At 40.1% G+C, this 25,236-nt stretch overlaps 1 protein-coding gene across 6 annotated transcripts in view; it reads left to right on the top strand.

Moving 5' to 3' along the window:
• The first annotated feature begins 922 nt into the window (after positions 1 to 922).
• The window catches only part of PPM1L (protein phosphatase, Mg2+/Mn2+ dependent 1L), a 182,915-nt gene continuing 158,601 nt past the window's right edge, over positions 923 to 25,236 (top strand). Inside the window, exons 1-2 of one of the 6 annotated variants that reach the window (XM_026705819.2) lie at positions 923 to 998; positions 2,286 to 3,049. In XM_026705819.2, coding sequence (XP_026561604.1) covers positions 2,651 to 3,049 — 399 coding nt within the window. In that variant the 5' untranslated portion in view covers positions 923 to 998; positions 2,286 to 2,650. Of the gene's footprint in view, positions 1,337 to 2,285; positions 3,054 to 25,236 lie in introns of all 6 variants that reach the window. The other 5 variants (XM_087933368.1, XM_026705817.2, XM_026705816.2 and 2 more) reach the window with 5 other exon arrangements.

Raw genomic sequence — 25,236 nt, 5'->3', positions numbered from 1 at the left:
ACGGCTAGGACGTCTTTTCGGGAGTGAATTAATTTCCTCCCACCCCCCGCGCACCAGCGGTTTCTCCAACAACAGTGTCTGAGTCGCTCCCGCTTTTCCCCTGTCCCCCGTAACAACAGGAGAAAAAAAGATTTTGAGGTACCTGGGAGCGCCGCACGCTGCGTTTTGGTTTAATCCCGAGCGGCTGGGTGGGTGTGAGAAGAGCCAAGCGAGCATCTCTGCTGCTGCTACCCTTGGTGCTCCAGCCTTGGGCTTCCTATTGTGGGGGGGGCTGTATTGTTGGAGAAACACGGTAGCTCAGGGTTAAAATGAGCGCTCCTTGGTGCTCTCTGAGCTTGGTTGTTTTCAGGCTAGCATTGAATATTACCTAGTTTATGTAACGAAACACCTGCAAGTTCGCTTGATAGATGGCTAGTGTACAAATTTATTAAACAAATAAATAATAAAATAAATACATTTAACAGGAAAGACTGAAGTGGTCGTTGTTTGGATGGAATTGGGGAGCTCTTCAAAGAAGAACTTAGGGAACAAAAGGCAACGTTGAGTTCTTTAACCGTTTTTTTTAATAGAAACCCAATAAAAGAAAGATAAACTAGTTTTCCTCTGTACTGCATTCCGGTTTTTTTAATTACATGTCGCTGATTTACGCTTAACGATTTTTTCCCACTCCCTTAGTGTACTTTGCTAAGATTGCTTATAATACTAACCAAAAAAAGCGAACCGCGTGTTTGGGTGTGTGTTTGGGTGTGCGTGTGTTTATCGGTGTATCGTTATATACAGTACCTATTGGCAGAGGGCGCGAAAGAGCAAGGCTGGCTGTGAGAACTAGCGGACTTCAGACTCCAGAAGCCCTTGGCGGGGTTCCTGCCAATCATGGAAGAGCGCCTTGGCGCTAAGGCTGCCGGGAGTTGTAGGCATCGCTGTCCCTGAGTGGTGGCTCGGGAGCCCTCGAGCCCAGCCCAGTGGGAGGGACGGGCTCAGGAAGAAAGGGCAGACAGGTACCTTTGCGATCGGCCCTGCAGGTGACAGCAGCCGAGGGAAGGGGGCGGGGGAGGGCATGCGAGGGGGAGGGCAGATTCGGCGTCGAAGAAAGAGGAGGCCCGGGAAAGGGCGGCGGGTGCATTGCAAGCCACAAGGTGGAGAAGCGAGTCACCGCTTGGCCAGCCCCCGGATTGCCGCTGGGGCAAGTGTGCGATCGATCAGCCTTTTGCAAGCAACGGGGAAGGAGCGCGAGGTGGGCTGCTTTCTTTTCCCGGCTGGGGCCCGACGTGGCTTTTGAGCGCGTAAAGTCTCTCCGCTTCTCCGTTAGGAACAGGAGGCAGCAGCGGAGGAGCAGGTTGGGTGGCGGGGTCTGGTGGAGGAAAACCCCACGCCGCTTACATCCCGCTTTGTCCCTCTCGGTCCTGTTTCCCAAAGTTGGAGCTGCCTTTAAGATCATAGTGGCAGAGCCGGTCATAGAAATAACAGTAATAACAATAACAACAGCAATAACAACAGCAATAACAACAGCAATAATAATAATAATAATAATAATAATAATAATAATAATAATAATAATAATAATAATAATAATAATAATGATGATGATGATGTTCAGGGGATGGAATGTTAGAAGGAAAAGGCTGAGTGGCAATGGTTAGAAGCATCCGTGAAGGGTGGCTTTTCAGCCAAGATTGCCCTGGTTTTAGAGCCTTGTTCCTTTTTTTAGAAACACTGACCTGATGGGACACTCTTTATGGTAGAGCCAGCCTATTTTTTTGTTTGTTTGTACAGTATTTCCACTGGCCTGTTCATTCCTCCCTCCAAGCTCCCTCTTGGGATCGTTCTGTTTGAATCTAGCCGGGCTAACTTGCCTGCCTGGTTTTAAAAACTGATTGCTGCTGCTATTGTTACCCCATTTCTCACCCTACAGTTAACACCCCTAGTGTGCTTTTGATTTTGGGTCTTCCTTCTCTCTGCCTTCCTCCTTTGGGCTAGCAACTGCCCTGAGCTATTGTTGGACTCAGTACCAGGGGTAGGAATGGTGTTGGGCAATATGAATTGATTGACTGACCTACTTCAGTTTCATCCTTGGGCGGGCAGGATGAATGCCCAGAGAAACAGTTAAGGGAGGGAGGAAGAAGGAGGAATGTGCCTTTGTGCCATATGTTCTTTTCTTCTTGGCTCTGCCCTGGCTGAAAAGGGGCATAAAGGAGCCCAGGACGATTTGCAGCAGTCCCAGATAGGTCTTGTGCTGTCGCTGGTGCCTCTAGCAGCTCCTGCACTGATCCCTTGCTGTCTTGCAGCTGGTTTTCTGCAGCCGTTTCTCCAGGAGCTACTACTACGTGCTCTCTTCGGCGGCAGCAGGAGCGAGAAGTGGAGAAGGATAAGGGTGTCTTTCGACTCCCCAAGCGTGCATGCCAGATCTCTGCAACTTGACATCGGAGCTTCTCTTTTGCCATCTGGGATTCCGCGCCTCCCTGAAGCCGTTGCACAGAAGAACGGAGGAGAAAGAGGAAGCACTTTTAGCAGCACTAACCCTGCCCTCTGTGGGGTTTGCATTACAGGAACATGCAGTGATTTGCTGCTTTGCCTTTAGACCCATCCCAACCGTCAGGGTGTGTGGTATATGGTGTGTGTGGGAGGGGGAGATCTACTGTCTCTGTAATAAATGATAGAGGATACAATGACTTTGCTCTCTTTGCTGGGTCGGATCATGCGTTACTTCTTACTGAGACCAGAGACGCTGTTCCTGCTATGCATCAGCCTGGCCCTATGGAGCTACTTCTTCCATACGGATGAAGTGAAAACCATAGTCAAGTCCAGCAGAGATGCAGTGAAAATGGTGAAGGGCAAGGTAGCTGAAATTATGCAAAATGACCAACTTGGGGGTCTAGATGTGCTGGATGCAGAGTTTTCCAAGACCTGGGAGTTTAAGAACCACAATGTGGCTGTTTATTCCATCCAAGGCCGGAGAGACCACATGGAAGACAGGTTTGAAGTGATCACGGATCTGGTGAACAAGACTCATCCATCCATATTTGGGATATTTGATGGACACGGTGGAGAGGCAAGTTTCAGGCTGGTTTGGGGTGATGGAATTTGCTATTGTTTTGTGTTCAGATGTTTGGGAAGTTGGGCAGTGATCATACGGGGCTTTGTAAGTTAGCTGCAAAGTTGATTTGTGCTGTTGTAACAATCTTTGATTTGCTCAAAATCAATTCCATGAGTGTCATTGGAAAGAAAAAGGGGATGCAGCTGAATCTTCAGTGAATTGAAATTGTTGATCCAGAACCTTAAGAGCATTAATTGTGCTCGTTCATGTGTTTGGAATAAGCTCTTAGAATCAAAACTGACTTGCCTTCAATGATGATATCTGCAGTTAGTTAAAAGCTACCTTTGTTTTGATAAAGCATAAATGTACGACTGTAAAGTAAAAGCTATCAGGCAATTGCCGACGGAGGGAAGTGCTGGCAAACTTTACCACACTCCATTTTTGCAACATTTCTTCATTATGACTTTGTTTATGGTATGTTCTGTATCCTTTTTTTTTTACTCACTGAGATGAGTTGCTTGCCTAGAATAGAAGTGAAAATAGATGCCATGTGCCTCCCTGCAGCATATGCGCAGAAGAATGGCTGTAGCTTTTTTGCAGTTGTGTGGGAGAAGTCAGGTTTATTTGGATAATGACTAACTGCATGTGTGTTTATTAGCCACACATTAGAAAGTGGCTTCATTCTATTCCATTTGAATTCAGAGGGTGGCTCTGAATGGTTAAGGAAGGGGGTTTCGTGCCCATGTTAAACATTCATACCAGCTGAAGTAATTGGCGGATTTGTTTTTATTTGCTTCCGTATTTTTTTTTTTATCAAGAGTCTGCATTTCCTACAGCTGTTCTGATAAATCAAACTTGCTGGAAAAGCTCTGATGGTGATCAGAAGAAATTGAACCTCCTGGGGAGAGCAGCTGTTCCTATAATGGGATATGTTGTGCCTCTTGATAATCTTCTGTTTGTTTGTCAGATAAGGAGATTGGGTGGTTAGTGGCCCTTTCTCTGTGTGTCGGCTTAATGAGAAGCAGTTTGATTGGAGTGTGGTTGGAATCGCTCTCCATATTCTGCATGGCTCTCCAAAGTCACAAAATGGGGAAATTGGCACCCTGATAACAATTATGGGCACTGGAGTTATGTAGGATGAAATCTGGAGTTGGGGGTGAAATCTGGGTAGCATAGGATGAGCAGTTGTTCCCTCTGCCCTCTTCAAAATGAGCAGTTCTTGGCTTATTGTCTTTTGAAATATTTGTTTTTCACACTGTTAACCAATATGAGAGAGAGCCGATACTGAATTCATGTTATTGTTGAAAGCTTTGGTTAGGCCATCTAATCTGAGGTTGAGATTAGATGTACTTTCTCTTCTTAGTTGACATTTGGGAATAAGGGTTTGAGGTTATTGAAAGTGTGGAAGAGATTGTGTGCCGTCATTTGAAGTTTATGTGTAAACAGCATTGCTCTGCAAGTCCCATTCACCTTTGCTTGGGAGAAATTCCTGAAGATAACATTGTCCTGTCAGGTGCTTTGTCCTCTGCAAAGAAACTCTGCTTTTGACCCCGTCCGCTTCCTGCTCCTTCATCATATTAGATACTCTGTGCCTTCTGTCAGCAGTTTGAACTATGGTTAAAATAGATTTGATAGCTTGGCAAGCTGTTTGGTTGTTCCTCATGTGCTACAGTCAACCTCTCATCCTTCCAAATCATTAGCTTAGCCACATCTAAAACATTGTCTTAAAACATGATAAAATGCCTATTGTACTTAGAAATTTAAATGTAGCTTTTATCTTTCATCCTATGTTTAACAGCACCTTTTGTTTCATTACATGAATGATGCTTTGCAGAATCTTATTAGTGAATAAGCAAATTTTTAGCTATTAAGCCATATGTTTGCAGATACAGTATAATATGCATTTGTTTGTTTTAGTGGATATTTATTAATACTGAACAAAATCTTTCTGACTACCTAAATTGAATAATCTTAAATCAGCACATTGTGCTCCTACCCAGATTAAAGTATAGAGTTGCTTATATGTTTAATACATTTTATTACAGGTAGTCCTCAACTTACGATCACAATTGAACCCAGAATTTATGTTGCTCAATGAGAAATTTGTTAAGTGAGTTTTGTCCCATTTTATGACTTTTCTTGCCATATTTGTTAAGTGAATCACTGCTGTTGTTAAATTAGTAACAGGGTGGTTCAGGGAATCTGGCTTCCCCAGTGACATTGCTTGTTGGAAGGTTGCAAAAGGTCACATGACCCCAGGACACTGCAGATGTCATAAATGTGAACCAGTTCTCAAGCATCCAAATGTAAATTATGTGACCATGCGGATGCTCAACGGTTGTATCTGTCGTATTTTTTTCAATGCCGTTGTAACTTTGAACAGTCACTAAAAGAGCTGTTGTAAGTCAAGGATGACCTGTGTATTCCATCAAGTTGGTGTCGATTCCTCATGATCATATAGTTAAACCTTAGCCAGGATAATCATTTTCCAGCTTTACTTTTCAAGTTTCCTAATGGGGCATCGTTACCATTACGATCAAATCCATCCATATTGCCGCAGGTTGTTTGTTCTCTTCCCTTCTTTGCTAGCATTTTTTATTTTTCAAGGGAGCTTGCATTGTGTTTACATGATGTGTACAGAATACTATAATTTGAGCCTGATCATTTGTACCTCAGGTGAAAATGCTAGATTAATTTGTTGTACAACCACGTTATTTTCTTGGCTATTCATGGTATTCCAAAAGTCTTCTCCAACGCTAAAATTCAAAAGCCTCAATATTCTTTCTGTTCTGCTTCTTTAAAATCCAACTTTGACTTCCTCGTTAATCTAAGTGTATCTTTAAAAGGTTATAGCACTAAAGTGGCAGATAGAAATGCAGTCACATAAATCAGGGGTACCCAATCCGCAGCATACCAGAAACCGGGCCACACAAACAAGTGAAGCCCCATCTGTGGGATACAAGCAGTACACAAAAACACACCTCCTTTGGTCCGTGGAAAAACTCTCTTCATGGAATCGGTCCCTGGTGACCCAAAAGTTGGGGGCCACTAACATAGAGAAACTTTTCTTGAAGTGGACCTCCTGCCTCCCACATGGAAAGATGTGTGGCATCAATTTTACAAGCAGCTTGGGTAACTGCTTCTGTCAAAAAATTCTATAATATGAATCTGAAATACATAGAAAATAGACAGTATGAACTGATTCTGTATTAGAAAATCTCATTGTCTCCATAAACAGTGCGTGAGTGCAGCTCATATGTGCCTGCGTTACTCAATATTAGTTTGTATTTGGGATTTATAAATAATTCTAAGCAAACAACTGACATCGAAGTGCTTAGGATTTTGATGTCATATTGACCTTTTGATCTAGCTTAAAACCTCCCACGGTCTTGGAACTTCTGCTTTTTTTAAAGGTCCTATTTAGTTTTCATTATTGTGCCAAAGGTGATTCTTTTGGAAGGGGTGAGATGGAAAGATTTAATCTTTAACCCTCTTCATATACTTCTCTTTAAAGTTGCAAACCTCAGCCCAGCAGTTAGCCTAAAATGGAAGATTGAGTTATTTGTAGGAATGGGTTTTTTTTTCCCCCTCCTCCTAAACTGGGGTTTTTACCCTTTTTTTTTAAAAAAAGAATCTGTTTCACACTGAGCTAAAAAGTTTCTCTAGCTGAAACTTATGTTATAATTTTTTATAATTACAATAATAGTTTCTGGGGGTTGGCAGTATATATACATTTACTATTGCTGCTGCTGTTGTTTCTTTTTTTGTTATAAATAACTATAGTTGAGTGCAAACATTTTATTTTTGTATGCTTGTTATTTTTATGTATAAAACAGGAAGGTGATTTTCTTCTCATTCTTTTCTTACACAGGTAAACATTCTACAAGATATCACTGCAAAAAAAAAAATGATTTTTTTGGGAGGGGGGTCTTTTTAAACGGAGGAGGTTATCACTTCCAATCTGTCATGGAAAAGCTTTAGTTGTCTTATGATGTACTTAAAAGCACTTGCAAAAATGCTGGATGTGCCTCTGCAATTTATTCTATGCTGATGAGTTCTTTGAACAAGAACATCCTTCAACTGTCATCTTGAGGGATGTGATTGCGCTTAATTCATTTTATTCAGTAACATTCAAGACGGTTGGGCTTTTTTTCAGTCAGTTGTTTGGACTGCTTACCTGCTGTAACAGTGCAGAATTCAGTGGAAAAAAAAGAGTTAATGAGCCGGAATAATCTGAGAGTTTTGGGGGTGGCAGGCAGGGGAAGAGTACAAGGAGTTGATTCTAGCCAGACTCTTATTCGGTTTAATATGTAACATGACCTTGACTGAGTCCATCCATCACTGCAATTAATGTACTTTACCTTGTAGGAATGTAAGTTCAGTGACGTTTTTCAGGAAACAAAACAGCACCAATTGCTGTTGCTAAGAATTGAAATTAAATATGATGCTTCTTAACCACAGCAATTTTCATTGTTGAATTGGGGCCCTCTAAATGTGTTGGGATTTAATCATCCTATAATTTTTTATCAGTGCCTCTCTTTGCCAGGGATTATGGGTGTTGAAGTCTAGTACAGTCTTGAGGATGTGGGCGGGCATATGGTTTTGCTTTTAGTTTCTGGTACAGATTCTCTAAGTTTACTTTCTTTCAGTGAAGATAGGATGGCCTAATTGTAGGGTTGTTAAGTCAGTAAAGAAATCTGTCAAAACCTTTCATAAATTTATATGTAATTTATATGTAGTCTGAGTATGATATTTCTACTTTTCAAATAAAAAAGACGAATAAATATTGTCCTCAACTTATGACTACTATTGAGCCCAAAATTTCTATTGTTAAGTGAAACATTTGTTAAATGTTTTCCTCATTTTATGATCTTTTTTGCCACAGTTGTTAAGTGAAACACTGCAGTTGTTAAGTTGGAAACACGGTTGTTAAGTAAATATGGCTTTCCTATTGTATTTACTTGTCAGAAGATTGCAAAAGGTGATCAAAAGGACACTGAAACCATCATAATGAGTCAGTTGTCTGAATTTTGATCACATGACCATGGAGATTCTGTATTGGTCATAAATCATTTTTTTCAGTGCTGTTTTTGTACGCTCACCAAACTTGACTGTTGTAAGTCAAGGACTACCTGTGGTTGATTTTACTTGTCTATAAATATAAAGTGTTTGCTTGACTTTCAGGGAGCTGGATATGTACATAGTAAATTCTTGATTTGGGTTCCTACTTACAAATAAAGCAGGCTCACAGATAAGTGATTAAGGATTAAAATATGGTATTTGGTATGATGGTTATTACTTTATGCCCTTCAATTTAAATATGATTAGTTTCTGTTTTTAACTATCCGTGGAAGAAACAACACTGCAAATTCTTCTGTATAAAGAAAAATATTTTTACTTGGCCAGCATTCAGTGAATTTCTATATTTTTTTAATGTTTTCACAGGAAGAAATATGTTAAAAATGAAGGCTAGGTATTTGGAAGAATGTGTTGCAAGACTTGGATGAATGTTTGCTATTTAAGTGGTTATTCTGTACTAGCTTTTATTGACTTCAAAGAGCAGTTGGATAAGTAATCTACACTATGTTTTACATAAAGATTTGTTTGGAAGAGAAACTTGCTCTTGGGCAGAAATACTTTTAAGCTAGAAATACCTTGTTATTGGTAGAAAGTTGTTTTAGGATGGGTTTTTTGTGTGTGTTTGGCTTTGTTTATTCAGTTTTAAGTCCAAAGATCAAAAAAGTACCAAGTCATGAAGAACACTTGGAAATGCTGAGTTTTAAAGATAAAATTGGCAAGGCAAAGGTCTTTTTATGTACAAACATGTTACTGTTGCACCTGTTGATGACTTCTTACTCCACTTTGATAAAACGGTGAACGTGTGGCCTATCAGACCTTATCTTTAGGGGGTGGCTACCTAACTGCCCTGCCCCATTGCTACTGTGACAGATTTGGCAGCAAGGTGTCATGTTATCACAGTATGATTTTTTTTTTTTTGCCTCTTGAGAACATAAGCTGTAGAATTACACCTTTGGGAATTACATCTTTTACTAAAGCAGGCATGTCAAACTCAAGGCCTGCGGGTTGGATCCAGCTTGCAAGGTGCTTAGATCTGGCCTGCTGCACCACCCTGGAAACAGCAAAGGACCAACCCATAGTGCCTAAGCCCGGCCCATCAGTCACTGATCTACAACCTGGTGGCAGATGGCAGAATGCTAGAGGAGGCCATGGCAGCTGAAAATGGAGCTTGGGAGAGCTGGTTGCAGCCCTTCCAAGCTCCGTTTTTGCTGGCAGAGTGCTGGAGGAGGCTCTGCCAGCCCTGCCCAAACCACCACAGGCACCCCCGACATGAGTGACATCTAGCTGGCCACGCCCACACTGGCCATGGCCATCCACAAAGTCAAACACAACCCTGATGCAGACCTCAATGAAATTGAGTTTGACACCCCTATTCTGAAGCAATGAAAAAAGAATTTGAAATTACAGCCTCAACTTTTGGATTATTACCAGTAAGGCTTCTGTGGCCTTCAGCTGTTAGAGAATACAAGAAGAAAAATGGGTGAAAATCAAAATGTAGGCTTCTCCCATCTAAATTTAAGCTGCTATCAGTATTCCTATTTTTCAAAACATGTTTTCTCAGCTTTCTCAATCTTGGATCTTTCTATCATGAATGGAAATCTCAAACTGCATGGGACATACAGTATATAAGAATGGAGAATGTTCGTCTTACCTCTCTTTGAGCCAGTAGAAAGCAACTGAGAAAAGCTTACAGTATCTTTTAACTATTATGTAACACAGAAAAATTAATTACTTTCCACGAAAGATGTTATTATGCTTGGCCTACATTCACTGTAATTTTCACTTATAGAAAAATAGTATCCTCCAGAACACTAAAAATATATTATGTTCAGTTTATACTGGAATATATGTGTCATTAGAACATATTCTGTGGGTATATAACTTTGTGGGTATATACAAACACACATGCATATTTCTCTTTATAATTTCTAGAGATAATCATTTGAAAAAACATTAATGAAGCTTTTATGCTACCAGCTTTTCTTCAAATTGAATTGCAGTTTGTTCCATTCATTATTATGAAGAATTTACAAATGCATTTTCAGCAGAGAAAGTCAGTGAAATTTCTCACCAGTGATCAAAAATAGGTACTTGCACCTCTGACAATCCTAGCTGGGAAAGGTTTATAGCTATTGCTCTCTTACTTAACAAACCTTAGCTTGCACATGTAAGAATTCTGGTACCTGACATCTCTTTAGAGAAAACTTGGTCTCAGTCCAGATATTTTTTTCATCTCTGTTAAAGCCATGTAGGCAAATGTACCCACAATCCAGCACTGACACCAATATTGAGCAATTAATCATGCTAAGTGAGGTGATTAAACTCATACTTTTGAGAATAATATCCAGTTTGGGACATGATTGTCTTTTGCAAAATCCACTTCTCCAATGTGAGTGATTATTGTGGGTAAAAGAGACAAGCATAAATGTGTATACTAGCGAAAGATACAAATTTTACTTTTTAGAAAATACAGAATGATGAAAATATTTGACAGAATGCTAACTGAAGTCATTAAATTGATGTAGATTAAAGTGTATTAATGTGCATAGTCGTACTGAAGACTGCACCACTTGAATTTCTTCCTTTTGTATTGTGCTCCTTATTTTTTAATGAGGGAGTTTAAAGTTTGGAAACCATATGGTTCTTGTGCTGAAAATTTGACACATTGGCTTTGAATTTTGCTCCATTGACTATTAACCTCTTCATGAAATCTCAAATACACACATGATTTCATGAGTGCTAGTGGTCTTTTCCCATTTATAGAAATGTTCTCTAGTTGTTGATAATGAAATATGTTTGCATTACACTAACATATGGTAAATATTTACAATGGTGATATCTTGCTTATACTGTGTATAAACCCAGTCGCTGTCAGTTATACTGATGGCCACATGAATCAGTGAAATCAAATAATTAGATGCTGTATTATAAACTAGGCTCAAAATAATTATTTTCTTTAGTTGTTCAAACTGGGGCACATTTTATTCTAAGATATAATCAGACGTCTGCACTTTAAAAAAATAATTAATTACATTTTTTGAAAATTAAAAGGCAGAAAATGCAGCGATGGTAAAAGTAAGGATTATACAAAGGAAATTTATGTATGGTTCAATTAGGTGTTTTACATCACATTTATGTTAATGCAGGGTTTTCCTCACTTCTGCCTCAGCAAGAGATAAGTTGCCCTCATTCCCTTTCTTTTCTTGGCATGTCCTCATCTTCATCTCACCTCAAATCTACTGTATCCTACCAGTGAGATAGCTTGAAGTGTCTTTAGCTGTTCCAGTATTAAACTTCTTATTCTAGCAGCAGCCAACAGTAGTTGTAAATTATATCCAATCTGCTAGGTTTTGCCAGGTATTCTCTTGGGAGAAAATCCTGTGACTGCAGTGACTTGAAACAGAAGCAATAGAAGTAGGATAGAGATTAGCAATGGAGATAGAAGATTTCATTATTTCAGGTCAGTGCAGTTTTTTGCCTCCTGAAATATAGTTAGGCTGCATTTCAGCACAGCAGTCAGGAAAAGTCTAATGGAAATTAAACAATGAAAGGAAATTAAATAATCTTATCAGGAATTGTTTTTGCTTGCTGCAATCTCATAGGTAGGATTTGGAAGTGGTTCTAACTGCTGAGCAGCGGCTATAGAAGAGAGTCATTCTGATCATGTTTTGTTTATAGCTATTCTTGTTGACAATTAGAAGAAATAGAATGGTGGTCTTAATAGGTATTTGACTCTATTGACTAAGGATCTTCTAGAGCAGGGGGTTCAACTGGCGGCCGGATGTGTCACACACAGGCCACACCTACCCCAGCTCCATGAAGGGAAAAACATTGTGAAACGTCATGTGACGGCAATGTGACACTGCAAGTTTGACACCCGTGTTCTAGAGGTAACACTTGAATACAAGTTGTACATGATTTAAATAAAGGTTCATTTGCATGTCTGGGATTGGAGAGTGGATTTAGTTACAGGACTGTAGGTTTTGGCATTCTGTATAAGCCATAAAATGCTGATTTAGAATGCATTGTTTCACAGGCATTTGAAGAATAGATAGAAGAGCCAGATGGGGCAAAATTGCTAACATGGAGTGGAAAGTCTCAAGATTATTTTTAAATGGAATAAATAGAGCAGGTAGAAAAGACGCAGCGTGGAGCATCCATCATACCGCTGTTGATACAAATTGATTACAATGCTGAAGCATGACTGGTCCTCATCATCCCTGAACCTGTCTGATTCACAGTTGGGTAAACAGCTGACTGTCTTCAGTGAGACAATTCAAGGATGTGTTTTAACCACTCCATTGTACTCATCATAGAGGGAAATTTCAAGGGCCATTTGTGTCTATGTTTTTTGCTATGCTTTGCATAGTTCCAAGTAGTTATAATGTTCTCCCTTCTCTCTCCTTCTATTTTGTAATTGCCTTAGGAAGAAACATTAATTATATTATGCATCCATTTTTAATAGCAGAGCTGGATTCTTTCTACTAATAATATTTTGTCCAGTAAAGCTTTTCCATTTCTAGTAGTTATAAAATTGCTGGAGGGCACTCAGAATTTTTTTTCAGATAAGGAGAGGTACATGCCCTATAATGTATTTCTTTGATCCGCAGCAGCACTCTCATTAAAGGAAGGGGAAAATACCTTGCATTTAAATGAGTATTTGGCTGGGTGCACATAATCCTGATACTGAAGATTTAAATTCCAAGAATGGGTCTTTAAAATTGGGGTCTCCAGACAAGTTGGACTGCATCTCTTAGAATTTATAACTTTTGCTAGGATGGCCTGGAATTCTTGCCTTCTAATCCTCTGTTGTGACATCTTATCTTGTTTTGCATTCTGGGCGACAAGCTTCTGTCCTTCAATCTTGCTATGAGAATGACAATGTCTGGAAACACAGTATGTTCCCCATCTCTGTTTCGTACAGAGATACTTTCTTATAGATTATCAGTTAACACAAGATGAGGTTATTCAAAATGGTCTTCCTTTTTAGCAAAACCTTTAAAGTGGATTTCTATATTATCTGTAGGAAATGACCAAGGTAAGCAGTCTCAAGTCCCTTAATGCCCACAAGGATCTAAGTTCACCCTGAATTCTATTGTCTTTTATCTACCATGAATTTGCTTTGGTTGTTGGTAGTTCAGATTCGTGTAGAGATCATTAGCATACAATATTCATTTGAATGGCGTGGAATCCTATCACATTAGATTGTTGTGTGAAATATGCCTACTTAAAATAAGGAGGCAAAATGTTGGGAGATAATATATTTTATTGGCATGCACAAGTACACTTATGGCTGGGTTCTGGGCCAAAATAATGCAAAAAAGCCTAAGATGGTTATCTAAGATGGTTAGGTTCTCTAAGATGGTTATAGGTTATATCCTCTCAGAAATATTACATGAAAATAATAAAGAAAACAATAATAAAGAAAACAAGTAAAAATCATACTATTATTTCTACAACTAGAATCTAATATCTGATGGTACTTGGTACCCAGCATCTCCAAATTCTTTTCTAATAATGGACTTTTATCCATCCTAACAACAAATACTAACACTGAATACTGTTAATATTGGTATTTGTGTCCATATATCATTTCCCTTTACTCCAAAAGGAAACGTCAAGTTTCTGATATCTTTCTCCTCTCTCCCCAGGAAGGAGTCATTAGGTGTATTTGGTTTGACTTTTTCATGCTGATGTTCAAAACATCATGTATGACAATCCACCACAAGATGTCCAGTCTCATATTTCTAGTTTCTAGTGTTTGGGAAAATGAATCTAGGAATCAGTTCTCTTGGACGTTAGCATTAATTAGTTAAGCTGTTCACTTAAGTTGAGTTTTATCCTGCATGAAGTCAAGAGTTAAGCAACCTTAACCTATATTGTAAAATAGGCAGATAGGAAGCTGTAATGTAATAGCTGAATTTTGACAACACACTTAACTTGATTACTATTTTTTTTTAGGTTTGCACAGTATATATTGTAGGCTAAAGGATTGAGTTTGCCCAACATCTTAAGCACCACCAACAAAATTAACCAAGGTTAGTATGTATGATCTAGCTCAGGGTGGTCAAACTCGATTTCATTGAGGGCCACATCAGGATTGTGTTTGACTTTGGGGCCCCAGAGTGGGGATGACCAGGGTGAGTGTAGTGAGCTCAGTGTCACTCATGTCAGGGTGCCTGTGGTGGCCTGAGCACTCTGCCACTGAAAACGGGCTCTGGAGCTCCATTTTTGACTGATGGCTTCCTGCACCCCTCTGCCAGCAAAAACAGAGTTTGGAAGGGCCATCTGTTTTCAGCTGTGACAGCCTCCGGCAACCCTCCAGATCCGGCCCCCAGGCCTTGAGTTTGACACCCCTGTTCTAGCTGCTAGGTTTTTCCAGTGACCTAGGTAAATATGTTATAGAAGCCCAGGTACTACCAGAAATTGTCAATCCTAACATTGTTGATATTCAAGTGATTCTTCAGAATTTTAGGCCAGTGTTTTCCACTTGTAGCTGGAGAGGCTGAGGATTAAACTTCATCTGATATGCAAACCCTGTGCTGTAGCATTGTGCTCTGGTCTTTTCTTTAAAATACATGTTTAAAAATAAACATTTAGTTTCTTGCTGCCTTTTTGGTTCCGGAAAACATATTGTAAAATGTACATGGATTCTTCCTTGTAAAAAAGCAGAATAATATTATGGTGGAGGTACAGAGAATTAGATTTGCATAACAGATGCATTAAGAGGCTGCCTCCTTACTCACAGTCATGCTGTGCCAAATGGCAAGCTCTTTTCACAGCTTTTCGAATATTGGACCCAGGATGTACCTTTTCTAGCTTTTTTTAAAGCTGGAGGATTTGAGGGTTTTCACAGTTATTTCTGTCTATTGCTGGCATGGACCTATGTTCGATTTGAGTTGGGATTGAGTTTTATTGTTTTGTTCTCCATCTGCTGGTGATGCAGGGCCAGGTTGTTGAGAAATGTTGCATTGGAGTTTGTAAAAATACCCTGAAATCCATTGAAAGTTATAATGATTTACATGAAATCAGCTTGGGGTCTGTCTAGACCGCTGCATTATGTTCTAACTAGCACTTTGTCAAGGATAAAATTTAGACCAGGGGTGTCAAAATGGCAGCCCGCAGGCAGGATGTGTCACATGCAGGCCACACTCACCCCAGCTCCGCGAATGGGAAAACATCGTGAAAGGTCACATGACGGCATTATGACGCAGCGAGTTTGACACCCATGGTTTAGACAGTTCTTGGAGTGAGCCAGTCAAAGTCAAAGCCATAAAATTGGACAGAATGGATGGAAACTGTTTGGAAACTAATCAAGGAGAGAAGCAACCTGGAATTAAGGAGAAACTTCCTAACAGGACAATTAACCAGTGGAGCATTTTACCTTCAGACATTGTAGGTGCTTCCTCACTGGAGGTTTTTAAGAAAAGACTGGACAGCCATCTATCTGAAATGGTATAGGGTCTTCTGCTTGAGCCGGAGATTTGATGAGAAAACCTCTAAGGTTCCTTCCATCTGTATTCTGATTGTATTTGCATTAGGAGCACACAAAAAAGTGCCAGATAAAGAAAAGGGTTTTTTTTTGCTCAAGTGTAGCCTGAGTGGAAACCCTGAAATCTGAAATGTACATTATGATATCATGTTGCAAACTTCATTCTTTGTTTTTGTGCCAGGATATCATACACAAATGGATAAGAGGTAGAGTTTGTCTCAGGACACGTTTTGCCATTTGCCCCTCCCATGTCGACATTCTTGTTGGAAAGTCCTATTGGCCTTAGGTCTATTACTTTAGCATTTTATAGAAGAGAAGTTCTGCACCAATTTAATTTTATAGTAATTTCCCAATTGACCTGGTAAAAGAAATAGTCACATATGCTGGCAATAAATCAGGCTCTATAGCACATTTAATTACAGTTTCCTCCAAATAACTGTTGATGAAATACTGTAGTTAGACTGTCCCACTCCCTTGCTGTTGTCTTTCTTTGCCTGGATAGAAGTGAACATTTCTCATTTTTTTTGGCACTGACTCAACCACTGCAATTTTCACCTGCAGAAACACACACACACTGCCACTCATGAATGGACATGTCTGTGCAAATTGTTTTATAAAGGACAGCCATGCAGAAATCTAAAGACTCCCTTGTTTTAGCTAGAAATGTCAAGGAAGTTTCCAATATTTTGGGTGGAATCCATTTTGAGCATTGCAAGTCTATAATTGCAGCTTGCCAGCTGCTTGTATATGTTTTGTTACTTATTTTTACAGAGGTGAAAGGGGAGGTTTTCTTGCCCTTTTGTAAACATTTCCTGGAATTTATATAAAGATCTGTTCATTTGTTCATTCTGTAATTATTCATGGTTGTCCCAATTTGGCATACCTGGATTTATTTAGACTGTATTCAGATAGTGTTATTGGGGGGAAAAGTCCATTCCAGTCATAGTTTGATTTGTTTGCTTTTAAATTAGCTGAATTAAATGGTTGAGTTCCAGTGGGATATTGAACATAAGTTACAGAATCCCATTTTAATTTAATCAAGAATAGCGTACAAACAGCCCATGAATGTGGCCATTGTGTAATCCAATGAGAAAAGAGACCATATCAAGAGAAGCAGAATTAAAAGGCAACTTGTCTACTTTGGTGGCCTAATTCTTAAAACTAGGGATGGCCATGTATGGCCCCCAGATATTAGACTGCCTTTATCATTGGCTGGACTGGGAAAGATTAATTGGTATTGGATCATATATTACTGCACTAGTTGTCTTAAAGTCCAACTGAAGATAAAAACAGGACAGTACAAGGACAGTTGTGAATGTTTGGGGGCAAACATTTTGGCTACATGGCCTCAGAGAAGAGTCATTGTCCTGTTCTAGGCAAAGAGAAGAAGTAATACTTTAACACTTGCATTCATTTTTTATATGCTTTTGCCCTAAGTTTTTTTATTTACTGTATGTTTTTCTGTTACTATGATGAAGAATAAACTTCATGATCAAAGTAAGAACAACAGTTGGCATACATTATTGGCCAGGGACAGAAATAGAAGGACATAGCATGAAGAGGTGAGTTGGATCTGCATCAGACCTCATTTGAGTTGGAGAAAAAATTGTATCTGAAGCAGTAAAAATATACTGTTTATTAGTGATGACTAGAATAAGTTTTATAAAGATAGAAAATGTTTCCCAACTCAAATGAGGAAAAGCCTGAAAGTCTGATGCTTTCTCATCCACGCTATGTCGAGAGTCCAGGATGGGTTAGACTCCTCCCTGTGATGTCATAGAGCTGAGTCTGGCTCTATATAAAAAGCCAGCCCTTGCTGGCTCCTCCCAGCTTTGACTCAGCTGCTTTAGTCAATTGAGCTTGTGTCATGGAAGCAATCAGTGTTTGTTAACTCCATCAGCAAAACTTTAAACTAGAAGATCAGTCATCTTGCACAGCTCCTGGGGATCCACTATTGTGCAGTGCCGAGAGTTCGACGTTGCATTCGTGGAGGCTGTAAGTATAGGGAGCATCTAAAAAGCCTCCCTCACAGCTCTCCAAGGCAAAATCGGGCGGCCGTGATTGTGGAGATTGGAGCCGCTGATAACAGTGCCTCTCTGCTGTTCGTGTTGATTGCAGCCATTTTTTCTCTGATTTTTTTTGCTCGGGGCTTGTTCTCTCAGCCTAAAGAGCATGAGCTGATCTCTTTAGATCTTTGCAAGTGCGAGCAGCCATTTTAAGACCATTGGGGCATAACGCATGTGGCGGCCGGCCATTTTTAACTGGCCTGACCACAGGAGCTCCAATCTATAACCCAGATTTTTGGTTGCTCTGGATTAAGGCCCTATAATAGGCAGCACAGATACAAGGGCTGCTTCCAGCACCTCTTGTGCTTTGCCTATTTGCACTATGGATGAAGACAGGGCCCAGGCAGAAATCTCAGGCCTAGAAGACCATGGCCCTCAAGCCTCCCGAGAAAAAGAGAAAGAACCCAATCTGCACAGAGAGAGGTTGCTGCCCAGATTAGAGTCAAAGCCCTGACTCCCAAGAAAACTTCCAAGGCCAAACTCAGGGCCAGAAAGAGGAGGCATGCTGCCTTGGAGAAGCGGTTTTCAAAAACCCTGGAGCAAATGAGAGGGCAATTGCAACAAGCTCCTTATCCTGGGGAATTGCAGGTTTGCCCAGAGAGTACCTCCAGGGGAGGGGGGAGTAGCTACCTCCACCAGCCATCTTCAGTCTTGGTCCCCTGAAAGAACTGAGGATCAATTCTGTCCCCAGGATTTAAGTAGATCTGGGCCCAATTTTAAACAGGCCTCTTGGGGTTCCCCTCAGAGACAGATCATCCAGGGTAGCTTGAGGTCTAGGCCTGAGGCTACCTTTACTCCCATGGCTGCGGGCCTTCGCCCCACGGGCAGCAGACCTGATGAGATTCGAGTTGTAGTTTCTGTAGCCATCAGGCAGGGCCTCGTGGAAGGGTTTCAACAGTTTCTTCATCCTTTAGGGGCTGGTCAGGCTCTATTCCCAGCCTACTCCCAAAGCCTTCCTCTCCAGCAGAGGCAGTTACCCTGACATCAGGAGTGCAGTGGCCCTTCTGCTCAATCAGAGTGGGGGGATCACGAGGAGAGGGATTATACCAACCCCTCCAATCACAGTCACTCCTCAGGGTCTGAGCAAGAGGAAAGAGAGATCAAAGACCAACAGTGGTCAGATGAGGAGGATTTTCAGCCTGAACAACCTCCCTCAGCAGCGGTCTTTAAGTCCACTCTATTCAAGCCATTCCTTCACAAGGCTCTGGTCACTGCCCAGCTGACTCCTGAGGAAGTGGTACCTGAACCACAAGGGGATCCTTCTGGCTAGGGGGATTCCCTATTCTCTAAACCAGTAGTCTACATGGAGGTTCTCCCCTCTCCTCTGATGTTTCTTGATCTAGTTAAAGAGCAATGTGCCTCCCCTGCTGCAGGACCTCACCCATCATGTCATGATAGGTGATTTTATAATGTCGGCCCCTCCTTGGCTAGTGGTCTTGCTGTGCCCTCTGTTGATGCTCCAGTCGTAGCCTCATTTTCTTTCTTGGGCATTCCCATGGAGTCTGAGGATGTACTCAAGGCCGAGGACAAAAGATCCTGACAGACACTCAAGCGCAATCACCAGGCTGCAGCTTGGGCTGTCCGGGCCTCAACTGCAGCATCATTTTTCACAAGGGCTTCGCTTCGCTGGCTGCATCAGCTACAAGATTGGCTACCTCCAACAGAGTTCAGATCGCATCAGGATCTGAACAAGATTATAGCAGCAGCAGAATTCATGGCGGATGCCATCCTCAATTTGGCAACGTTCGCTTCCAGTGCCATGGCCTCATCAGTGGCTGCAAGAGGCTCTTGGGGCTGCGAAACTGAATCTCGCCGAAAGTGGAAGCTGGCTTCAGCTCCTTGCATAGGTGATAAGCTCTTTGGCAACACCCTAGAACCTTACCTTGTTGAAACCAAAAACAAGAGGAAGGTCCTTTCTTTGACAGGAAAGAGAGCAGACTACTGACCAGCTCCTTATTTCCATCCTTCTTCTTTCTGGGCTGAATTTAATCCTCGTTTTTCCTGGCCCCAGAGGGCATACGCCCCTCACCAAGAGCAACGCCCAGAGGCATCTGGAAGACAACAGTAGAAAATGGGTAAACGGCCCTTTTGTGGAGGAGGAGGTCGTTCATTCCGACACTTCAAGTAATGATCTGTTCTCCCCCTCATCGGAAGTCATTTGGCATTCTTCACCTCCAGATGGGAGGAGTCAACGTTGGATGCCTGGGTACTCAGTAAAGTGAGATCAGGTTTACAGCTAGAGTTTCTCTCACCACCCCTAGAATTTTTTGTGACCTGTCCCATTTCTTGGAATAGCTCGAAACGGGCCCTGATGGAATCCGCCATTCAACACCTGGTGGACATCAGCGTCATTCAGCAGGTTCCAGTGACTCAACAAGAGCTGAGTTTTATTCTAGGCTCTTCGTGGTCCCCAAAATGGGGGAATGGCGAGCCATCCTTGATCTCAAGTTTTTGAATGAGTTTATCCCATACAGAGGTGTTTTAAAATGCAGACCCTGCATTCGATCCTAGCTTCTAGCCTGGTTCCTTAACCACTACTCCAAAGTGGCTTTTCAGCTTATTTAATAACAGCTGTCTATAGAGCACAGAATCTGGGTTCTATGCTCTGCAGTTGACAGAAAGAATTGAAGATTGCAGACATTTTTCAGAACATAATTGTGTGACATCCACAGGAGCAAAGCTATGAAAATATGATCATGGCATTTTTTTATTTTACCTGTGGAAGAAGCATCCATAAATCCCTTTATTTGCCAAAGTATGTGGTCTTTGTTGTGTTGTGATGTTGTGTGATTAGCTTTGCCTTTAAGTGGATCTAGGAAAATTGGCTGTTCCCTTTGACAGATACTCCCATGACAGATTTCGGGGTTTTTATTTCTCATAAGGACTCTGCTGCTAGATTCATGTGTTGTTATACTGAACGTCTGATATTCCTGTCAAGCTACAACTTGTAGTTGTATGGAACTGAATGACAGATTGAGTTTTCAAATTTAAAGTTAACCAGGCCTAGCATAAGCAACACAAAATTTCCAATTTGCATTTAATTCAAACCTATCATATCCTGGACCACTTCTCTTTGTTTTGTTTTTTCTTAGAGTAAGAAAATGGAAAATTTCCTATAGCCAGACTTTGTCCACAGTGCTCTCAGATCTGGTATCAGCTTCACCTACCCTAAACAAAACAAAGTCCACTTAAAAGTCGGCTTCTATCTGGTAAAGAGTCATACGTGTTACATAAAACCATTTTTGATAGTTATTCAGTTTCTGATATAAGTTTCATAACATTAATTTGCTTGAAATGATAAATGTAAAGAGGTAATAGGGATTATGCTTAGGAAAAGCCTAATTTCCTAAGTGCACAGAACACAGTCCTATTGCATACAAAAATTCTTTTCTTGTTACCTAAAGGAACGGTAGCCAATCCCCACTTAAGCACCAAAGTTCCTACAAAATATTCTTTTCATGATTAAGTATTTATATAGCAAAAGGTTGGGCTCTCTACCAACATTAAATGCATTATCAACTTCAAGGTCAATTGCAAATAAGCATAGCAATCAATTCCATGCTGCTAAAACTTCTGCAATACAAAAATTACACCACAGGATAACAATCATTGATGCTTTCAAGCTCCAATTTTGTATTTTTTATGCATCTAAATCTGGCAGTCTTGTCTACCTAATCCCCCAAAATCATTAAAGGGTATGAGGCGTCCATGCTAGCCCTAGGCATACAACAATAGTAGCCTTTCTTTATCAGCAGGCAGCAAATAACTAACCACTGAAAACGTAGCTGACGTTTATTTTCCACAGCCAGCCAAAAGACATCTTGAAAAGAATATGAAACCGGGCATGGAAAGTATTTTCCCTAGTAATTCTTGGTTAGACAGGAGAAATATCAGATATTTTTACCCATTGTCTGGAGGTAGTAAGGGACTGGATGAGTTGAAAAGAAAATTGAAACTGAAATCCTAACAAAGGAGTGTTTTTTTCTCTCTGAAGAAGCCATATTTGTTGATGTCCCCTATAAAGTGTGGCAACACCTGCTCGTGCCCTTATTTCTGCAATCATTACAGGTGGGAATGACTGTGAAGAATACTTGAGCACTTCAACTAGAGCAGAATGCAGTATCCCACATGATGATAAATGAGAGTCATTACAGCAATGGAAAACCTGTCTGTGACTGTTACAATGATTGCTAGCATGTTTCTGAGTACAATTGTCAAACTCCTCACAGCATGAGGGTTCAACGAAGCAAGAATTGCAAGACTTCAATTAGGTGATTTAATACAAGAATTACTATAGGGATTAAGTACAAAGTCCTCCCTCATCTGTGAATTATTTATGCCTGAAGTCCCACTTGTTTCTTTCTCAAACACTTCACACTCTCTCACAGAAATTTAGAGTGCTGTTTTTGATTCTCAGAGTTCCATACTTGGTTCCTTGTTACCTATGGGGCCACCTTCTCTAAACAGAGCCTGCTCACCACGTGCAATAATCCTGGGAAATGATGTGTTGGAGTCTTTCCCTTTGGGATATAAGAGATGTTAGACACAGAGTCTTACTCTGGTGGTACCATCACTCTGAAATACTATATCTCCTAACATCCAATCACCTCCTTCCTCAAATTCATCTCATATCTACATTTTCCATGGTGCAAAGTTTGAGTTATAAAAACCAAATGCAGTTTATAAGCCATATGTGATAACTCTCAGAATCCACATAAAACTCCTACCTAGAAATGTTGGAAAGGGGGAGAATGGGAAAATAATTGACAGGAAGAATGATAACATGAACTACATTAATTTGGTTGGTAACTAACATGATTAAGGACCCTGCAACTTATCCTAAGTCCACCGAAATCAATCAGATTTGTAGAGTGATTGCAATAAAATGGTTAACTCCTAGCCCCAAGCACCCCTCCAAATCAAGTTCCTGGTGCAGTGAAACCTGTTGGAAGTTTTCTATTCAAGCTTTTTGGACGTCAGGATTTTGGACCACATTTGGGCTTCATCAAGCTGATTCTAGTCATCACTAATAAACAGTATAATTTTTACGGCTTCAGATACAAAAAAATTTCCAACTCAAATGAGGAAAAGCCTGGTTACCTCCCCCCAAAGTCCCATTTTTAAATAATAGTTATCAATATAAAGTTTTTCTTATCTATATCACTAGGCTGAGCAGTTTCTGTTTTCCTTTTTATAGTAATAAAATGCCTTCTTTTTACTTTTCAGTTTTCTGACCTTTTTATTACAATACATAAATTTCTAAAAGTGTATTCCTTCAGAGGGAACCTAATCAAGTAATGGAGTTATTATTTTTATTAAAAGCATGTCACCTTTCCCCTGAACCTCTCAGCACACTTATATAACTGAATAATTGTTGTAATGCAGTGAGGATGTTTTCAGAATATAAGTGGACACTCCATTTTTTTTAAAAAAATGATGGAGATATTACAATTGTTACAAAGCATGAAACAAAAGCCAAAATGTGTGCATAAGATATTCAGCCAGGATTTAAAAGTTAAAAGCTCACTTCATGCAGGGGGCACAACAGGAGTGAACTACTGTTTTATATCCAGGAACTCTAAAAAGGCACTGCGGATTAGAAGAGAAGTTGCAGGGGCAAACAAGCATATTTAATAATAAAGTGCTTTCCCTGGAGCAAGAAGCGTTGAAATTTCCAATATTAGGGTTGGAGCGGGCTTAAGGGTTAATGCAGAATAAGTCTACAGAAATTTAATGTGTTTCTTCCTACAGTTGCTTTAACAAAAATGGGGACAAGAGTGAAGCTGAAAATAGGTACTTTCTGCCAGATTTCAGTAGTGAGATGTAGGAGAATTTAAGTTCTCCAGAAAAAGCTGGTGAGGGTTTCCCAACCTTGGGGTAAAAATAAGTATTATCAATGTGAAATTGGAAGACAGCTTGTCTAAAAGCTTCTCTGTTTTGCTAGGCAAAAATGTTTATATTCTCAATAGAGTAGCCTTCCCATCGTCCTGTCCCTTTCTAGCATCGGCCGATAATTTGCTCAATTGGATAAGGCAATTATCAAGTTCAGTTAATCCAGATAGAACCTTGTGGTGACATGTGCATTTTGTTTGGTTATAAAAATCAAACCTTAAAAGATTCCTGCATATGCACTAATTATTGCTACTTAATGCAGAAGATCCAGAAGACCTATTTCAAATGCCAGTCCTGGCTTAATTACTTTCCTTCTTGTGAAACCAAAATTATTCAAGTAACATAAAAGAGTTGACATTTTTGAAGTGCCGTAAAAGCATTGGAAGCATAAAATAAAATCTCATTAATTCATTTTCATGGACAAACACACATCTGTGACCTGAACATTCTTACCCACATCCCCACTGAAAGATCATTGTTTTAATGCAAGGGTACAGGAGGAGCCATGGTGGTGCAGTAATTAGAATGCAGTATTGCAGGTTGATTCTGCCCATTACCAGTAGTTCGATCCTGACCCACTCAAGGTTGATTTAACCTTCCATCTTTCTGAGGTCGGTAAAATGAGGACCCAGATTGTTGGGGGCATTAAGTTGTCTCTAAGCCACTCAGAGAGTGCTGTAGATATATAAGTAGTAGTATATAAGTCTTAAGTGTTATTGCTATTGCTAAAGAAGAATCATTCAATTTTGGAGTGTGGACAGACCCATAATTTTGCGGTAGGAATGTTGTTTGCATCATTCAGTAATAGATCCAGTACAGCTTTTTGTCTAAGATTACCCTAGACTAAATATGCTGGGCTAGATATACCGATCATTATCACTAACTATAATAAAATTCAGTTTCATTAATGAAAGAAACAAGAATCCTGGTCAGTGATAAAACATGTATAAAATCCAATATTTTGCTCAAGAATGGTGATTTTTTTTTAGAAAGATTACAAATATCCTGCAAGTAAATTTAGCCTTTTTGCTTCTAGTACAATCATGGTAGAATCAATGCTAGCTGGAATAAATGCTGAACTGCATTCAAGATAGCATTTGTCCTTTGGAATTTCATATATTTATTTATTTATTTGATTTATCAATCGCTTACAAGATAATAGGTATAAGTATAAACATAGTTATGACTACATGAAATGGATACATATAAGAAAAATAAAAAGAATCAATAGGACAGGGATGGTAGGCACGATGGTGTGCTTATGCATGTCCCCTACAGACCTCTTAGGAAAGGGGTGAGGTCAATAGTAAACAGTCTAAGGTTAAAGTTTTTGGGGTTTGGGGAAGAAACCATAGAGTTGGTAGGTAGAGTATTCCAGACATTGACCACTCTGTTGCTGAAGTCGTATTTCCTGCAATCAAGTTTGGTGCAATTAACCTTGAATTTGTATCTGTTGTGTGCTCTTGTATTGTTATGGTTGAAGCTGAAGTATTCATTGACAGATAGGACATTGCAATGTATGATTTTATATATTATACATAGATCGGATCGAAGGCGGCATAGTTCTAGGTTTTCTAGGTCTAGAATTTCAAGTCTGGTGGCCTAAAGTATTCTGCAATGAGTAGAGGAGTGGAGAACTCTTCTTGTGAAATATTTCTGGACTTTCTCAACTC

Source organism: Pseudonaja textilis, chromosome 4, assembly GCF_049901715.1.
Source record: "Pseudonaja textilis isolate UNSWEBS1 chromosome 4, rPseTex1.2, whole genome shotgun sequence".
NCBI classification, from domain to species: Eukaryota; Metazoa; Chordata; class Lepidosauria; order Squamata; family Elapidae; genus Pseudonaja; species Pseudonaja textilis.
This window is presented reverse-complemented; position numbering and strand designations above follow the sequence as displayed.